This window comes from Branchiostoma floridae, chromosome 19 (assembly GCF_000003815.2).
Source record: "Branchiostoma floridae strain S238N-H82 chromosome 19, Bfl_VNyyK, whole genome shotgun sequence".
Classification (NCBI taxonomy): Eukaryota; Metazoa; Chordata; class Leptocardii; order Amphioxiformes; family Branchiostomatidae; genus Branchiostoma; species Branchiostoma floridae.
Window position 1 is genome coordinate 10,590,452 of NC_049997.1, and position 6,984 is coordinate 10,597,435.

Sequence of the window (6,984 nt, forward strand, 5' to 3'; positions counted from 1 at the left end):
AATACAAAGACATAAGCCGGACAAACATCTAATTGAATGTCATATCAGATCGCCGGGTAGACTTATGGACAAATTTCGGTATTTCGGGACACGCGCAAATGACCTTTTAGTCCAAAATGATGATTGACCCTTGGCAAAAGTGCCTGTAGACATTTTTTTCTTGGGATATGTTTTCATTTTGGAGGTGCATATTACAGGTAAGGGTTTTTGCCTCAATATTGTGTTGAAAAAACCCACAACAGATTTTTTTTAGCAATGTTTGTTGTCGCAGTATGTTGTAGAAATTAGGTGTTTTGAAGTTCTGTACAGGCAGCGAAAGGGGTCAAAAGGTCACCCCATGTGTTCTGATCCACGTTTATGCTTAACGTCATCTGTCGTAATTTTTTTTCCTGCTTTAGTCCTCAAATTACTCGCTAAAGGCCGGGCAACCATGCCAATGTGAGTTTTTCATGTTCTAATGACAGCCTCTTTCTGCCATGATTCCCACTGTAAAGTATACGCAGCCTTAATACCGCAATTTTCCCTAATAAACCTTCGAACGACAGCCCGCCGTTTAACATCCCGGTTAGCCCCATTTAAAGACACCTATCCGCCTTGATCACAATCGGCCTCTGCTTTAGATTTGCTTTTGCGTTGAGCCACCGTTTGGTCTAGCTTTACTAAAATCGCGAACCTAGCGGTCGGCCATACAATTGCCGCTGCCCTAAAAGGAGGTCATTAACCCCAGCCAGCGAGAGATCGTGTAAACACAACTACTATAAATAACGCCGGAACAAGCAAAGAAGAAGAATCCGGTACCCACGCTGTTTTGAATAAGGAGACATTTTGAAGGAGACATGTGCAAAATCATGCATTTTCATAATGTGTATTTATATTAATACAAAAGATGAATATTATTTTATCAGTTTGAAAAAGTCTTAGATAACATATGACCACATTATTGATTTCACATCTTGTTCACAATAAATTTCAAAGCTTTTGAAGTGCAACAACATAACTTGAATTTCCTGTTACTTTTTTTTAATTAAGATTTTGAAATCTATATTCAAAAACTCCTTTTGAAGAACTTGGATAGTATATTGATAAATAAAAAATAGAACGTTTAAGTACATCACAATAATGCTTTGAAAATAAAGCATGCTGTTGTCACACCCTGATCCAGCATTAATTGGACTACCCCCTGCTAGTCACAATTCGAAGGTCAAAGTCTAACATTCACCCCTGCCCGTTACAAAGAAAGGGGAGAGGTCGCCAAAATGGCGTGCTCACAGACGGTAGGTATACTTTGTGCTTTCCTTATTGTTCATAAGCATATGTTTCCTATTGAGTTTGCTCTCAAAATAGATATGGTGGAGACTTTTTAGCTTGGGTAGGAGTAAGTTGGGGGGGGGGGCAGAAAAATGATACATAATAATAACGTATAGTCTGAGTATGCGTCTACCTACCCTCAATGGCAACATAGCGCCGCTTGTTATTCGGACACAAACGTATGGGACAAAACAGGACCAAACAACGGAGCACTTTAGGTGGTTATTACCACCACCGGGTGGCTTGGATTTTATGACGGACACAAACGTGAACAGAACAATGCCTAATGGATTTCTTCGGATTTCAGGATAGGACTTATCTTATTTTCTTCTTGCTAGCAGTATGTATAGCCTGTGTTTACACAATCTCTCGCCGGCTGGGGTTAATGACCCCTTCCAGAGATTGTAGACCCGGCCACCGAGAGCGCGATTTTAGTCAGGCTAGCATTATGTAATAATAATCGTCCTAATAACGGGACTGTACTATCACTATGGTGATCTAACTAGCACTGGGCATCACTGCAAGCGCATACTAACCGCAAACAACACATCTTAATGTAACAAAGTACTTATAATAACTGTACAGTACAAATTATGTCAAAGTCAAAGCGTACACTGTCAGTGGTTGTAATGCATTCCAAATTGTTAGATTAATCAGTAACCCTCGCTATTTTAACCCTCAGATGACCTTCTGCATTCCGACCCGGTACACTTTGGCATTCCTTCTTATGGCAGTCGTTATTCACCTTTTCACCCTGCGTTCTAACTTCAGTATTATCGTCGTTGCAATGGTGAAACATTCTTCCAATAATGACGTCAACAGCTCGAGGGAGAACGAGTGTTATGATGTAAACACAACCCATGATGTATGGTATTCAACACACGAAAATATCACGACAGATTTGTTAGCCTTTTACAACGAGACGGGAGTACTGTTACAAGTGAACCGGACAGAACATAACAGTCAGGTAAGATTTTTAGTCTTATCTTTTCTGCCATTTGACTTTTACAGTAAACGACAGTCGGGCACCTACCCTGGGGGCCAGACAGGATCGGGTAGCTAGCTAGTTTTGTTCGGGGATCCAAGGCAGTCAGCCCACCGATCTCACATTAGCGCTCCGGGGAGTTTTAAGCCCGAAGGAGTTATCGCTTCCCTTTCAGCAGGTGGACATCCCTCGGGCTTAAAATCCCCCAAGCGCTAATAGGAAATCTGGCGGCCTGACTCTCTTGGGTCACCGAATAAACTGTCCCAGCTGCCCGATCCCGGCTGGCCTCCAGCCCCTGGAGCCTCCACAGTATCGAGCACCACGTTGTAGGCAGTCACACCTAGTAAATACAAGACACATCAAAACAGCCCTGCATTTTGCATAATTAACCCAACAAAGGCATGTCCACAAAAGCCATTCTCTTTAGCCCCTTTAATGTATGCTTATTCTATATTTGACTATTCTTCTTGAACCCATAAATCACTATTATCAATGTTGGTAATTTTAGCCGCCAAATGTTATTCGTTTGGTAATTCACGCTTGATGTGGCAACTTTTGTTTAATTTCTTTGGTTGGTTTGGCTCGGCTTGACACAGATCTAAAGACGACATGCTTAAGTTGAAATGTTATTTGGTTAACGGCTTAAGTCAGGTCATTCAACTTTCTACGGCCTTGACTTCAAGTGAACTCACTAAGAAGGTCAACGATGGGTTGAAAGCAGTCGGCTTAGTTTTAGGCCGTTATATATTGTGACGACCATTTTCAAATTTTCTTAAAATTCATCATCATCATCATCGCGGGCTGCTTGCCCGGACCAAGTCCACCCTCTCCTTCCAGACGTCTCTGTCCTCCATAGCGTTCTTTAGGTCTTCGACCCGAAGCCCCACATCACGGGCAAGCTGGTCTATGTAGATCTACCCTCATATTTTTTTAAAGAACTTTAACATACTTCACTGTCAGTCAGTCTATTCAGAATAAGAGACTACGCACAGGAACGACAATGGAGATTTTTTTTATTTAGTTATTTGCAAATCCATGCCCGAAGGCTAATTGCAAGGATACAGACAGTAAAATGTGTGTCTATTCTATACAGCTATCTTCATGCAAGATTCTAAATACTTTTTGACTTCTTCTTTGGAGGCAGTGGCTGATGAAAAGTCTCACGTTTTTAATGATTTAGTGGGTTTTGAAATTTTAACAGGAATGTAGTTTTTTGGAGGTCTACTAGCTAGTGAAAAGTTGGAAATAGTGTTTTGATTGTGTCAAAAAGGTTGTTTCTTTCATCCTCATGAAGGGGGCAGTTACATATAAAATGTATTTCATCTGCCACTGCATCCGTCGCACAGTATTTGCACAATCTATCTTGAACTAACAACTTTTTGTAACGACCCTTTTCTATCTCTAGTGGGTGGGCACTGCTTCTTATCTCACATACTTTGGACCTCTTGTCAGCTTCGTTCCGGTATAGATAGGTTTCCATGGCGTATTTGGTTTTAATATGTTTGTAAAATCTTAGTTTGCCGTTATCTTTAAACAATTGTTGGAAACAATTGCTAGATGGTAGAAAAATGTTTGATAATAAAATTGATTAAGAACGTAACTCTTGTGGAAACCTCATAATTTTGCTGTTTAGGCTAAAAGGAGCGTTAAACAAAATTATGTAATCAATATTTCAGTAATATCAATACAAATGCTGAATGTATAGAACGCTAATTTACGCTTGAACATCCATTACTAGAAATGAGTCTATTAGATTCCATATTTCTCTTTCTCTCTTTTTCTCTCTCTCTCTCTCTCTCTCACACACACAAACACACACACAAACACACACTAAAACACACACACACACACACACACACACACACACACACGCCTGATATTTCTCTTACTCTTGCCATCGTTACGGTTACCAAAGAGATCATGTTCCCGAGAAGGTCATGTAATGCTTTCCAAAACATAACGTAAAACATTTCGTTTTTTTTCCCTTAAAGGACAACTTTTCCTGGGACCCAGTTACCCAGGGCCGCATCATCGGCGCTTATTCCTACGGCAACGTTTTTAGTCAAGTAATGGGAGGGTTCCTGGAGGCTAAGTTTGGTGGGAAGAAAGTTCTCGGCCTAAGCATCCTGCTCTCCTCCGTTCTGACTCTGCTGACACCCGCGGCGGCATTCGCTGGAGAATGGTGGCTGTTTGTAGTTCGGGTGGTTGTTGGATTTGTGCAGGTATAAGAGCGTGGTAACATAGGTCGTGCGATCGTCGTACGATTTTGATGCCATATGATTTTCAAGCGGGACTTGACAGAACCAACCACAGGCTTGGATCCAAAACAGAATTTTTAATGTACTGAACTTTGCAGTAAATTTTTGTCCTCTAAAATGCCAAATGTTAGCGATCGTACGACGATCACACTTCATATGTGGCCATGCCCTTAGTGATTAAAGCGAAAGTAATTTGTGTGTGTGTTTGTGTGTGTTGATTTAACAAAATATTTTTTTTCTTTTTCCTTGCAACAAGACCATGCAGATGGTTCGGCCTTTAAGCCCAAAACGACATGGCGAAAACGCTTTCTTCCAAACCCGTTTTTACCGCGCCCAGGCTAGCAGTTCTTAACCCATAATCTGTCAAAAATGAGACCCAAAATATACAGATTTTCGTCTAACCTGCCTTCTTGTTTTGAACCTGTTATAAATTTCAAACCAACAGGAAATCTATTGCGTATGAGAAGGCAAACCGTTGATTTTTCTGCAAGTAAAACACTTTCAATGTTAGGAATTTCAAGGGCGCAATGAAGATGCCCCCTATTTGGTCAAAGTTGACCAATGGTAATGCAAATAAAAAAACGCTATGAACAACTTTTCTTGCATGGCAGAACTGTATTTTTTCAGCAACGTTTGTCTCTGTGTGTGGGGGTTTGTCTGTCTGTCTGTCTGTCAACAAGATAGCTCAAGAATGACTGGGTGGATTTGTTTCATACTTGTGTTGCTAGGACAAAAGCTGAAATGATTATTATCCTTGGCTCTAGTGGGTGTCCTTGGTCCTGCAGTGGATTTTCCGATTTTGAAATATCTTTTATATCTGATATTCACGATTTTGAGATGTTGAATAGCTCTTGTGCCTGGGAAGAAGTGTCATAAGTTTGGGCCTCAAGAACCAACTTTTGGAATTATAGGTACATTTTGTTACACATTTCCGAAAGAAGGATAACTAGAGAAAGAAATAATGGAGGTACGAGGTCACCGAACTTTACTTGATATAGATATCATTATGTTTTTCAGGGTGTCGTGTACCCAAGTGCGTTTGGCATCTTATCGAAATGGTCACTTCCGTCGGAAAGAAGTCGCCTAATCACTATCGTCTTTCTAGGTAATTCTCACATACGAATAGAATTATGTACTTCTTTTACTACTTGTGGTGTGTTTAGATGTGTGTTCATGTGTGCTTAGATGTGTGTTGCATGATGCAAGTGTGTGCATTTTTTTGTTTTCACGTGTGTGTATTTGCATGTTTAAAAGAGAAAAAAGTGATACGTAAATAAATAAATAAATAACTAGCAAAGTAGATATTTTTTAACAATAGAAATGAAACGCTTATGTGTACGATAGCTCCACAAGTAAAAAAAGATATGTCAAAAAGCACAGCGATGAAAACTCGCTTGTTTCATTGGCACAGGTGAGACATTGGGTGTCATCGTGGGTTTCTCATTGACAGCACGTCTCATCACACAGTTTGGTTGGGCTGTTACCCTGTACATAACAGGTGAGTCAGTTTACCCTGCAAAAGCTATATAGACTCTGCATGCGCCATCAATATCACCATCATCATCATTATCCAAATCATGGACATCATCATTACATCACATCATCATCACCATCATCATCGTCATCCCTATTATAACAAGCATCATCTTCATTATGATCATCACAACCATAATCGTTGTCATTATCACAGTCATTATAATCATCATTACCACAATCATTATAATCATCATAACTATATCAATATTGTTATTATAATGGCCATGGTTTTCACCACCGCAGCCACTCTAATTTAAGTGACTCTCGTTCTGAAATGCTGTATCAATATACATTTCCATTTAGTGTAGTTTTCTATATGATTTAACTGTATAATTTCCTATCTCTGTTGAATGATAGATATGTGTCGACCTCAAAGGTGTATGAGGCGGAGTTGCTTGCCTATAATTTTCCCTGAGTACGTTTGTCTCTACGTTTAGGGGTAACTGGACTAGTGTTATGCTGTATCTGGTGTCTATTGGCGTTTGACTCACCTGCAGTTCATCCTAGAATTTCTGAAGCAGAAAGGACGTATATTGATGCCAATTTAGAGAAAACAAAAACGGTAGGACATGCTTGATTTTGTTATATGGGTTTAGATTAAACTGTTCACCATCCTTGTCAAATATGTAGAAAAATACACTGTGTGTGTTGTGTATGCAGTATGAAGGTCCAAGAGTTTTTCACCCTCCCACAAAGGGTTGACTATCGCGGCAATGCCTTACAATATCGCCCCTGCCTTTTCAGCCGCAGAAAACGGTATTAGGGCGTGGCTTCTAATACCCCATTTCCACTAGGACGCTTAACAAATTGTTGGAAAAAGACCGAATATTTTTATGCTTTGTGTGTTTTGTGCCTTTTCAGTCACCCTTTTTTTGTTTTTTAATGTTTTTGTTTGTT

The 6,984-nt window shown here is 40.0% G+C and overlaps 1 protein-coding gene across 1 annotated transcript in view; it reads left to right on the forward strand.

Annotated features, from left to right (window-relative positions):
* Window positions 1–6,984, forward strand: part of LOC118407216 (sialin-like) — a 32,014-nt gene that overhangs the window by 15,502 nt on the left and 9,528 nt on the right. Inside the window, exons 4-6 of the mRNA XM_035807648.1 lie at window positions 5,569–5,656; window positions 5,963–6,049; window positions 6,525–6,649. Coding sequence (XP_035663541.1) covers window positions 5,569–5,656; window positions 5,963–6,049; window positions 6,525–6,649 — 300 coding nt within the window. The remainder of the gene's footprint in view (window positions 1–5,568; window positions 5,657–5,962; window positions 6,050–6,524; window positions 6,650–6,984) is intronic.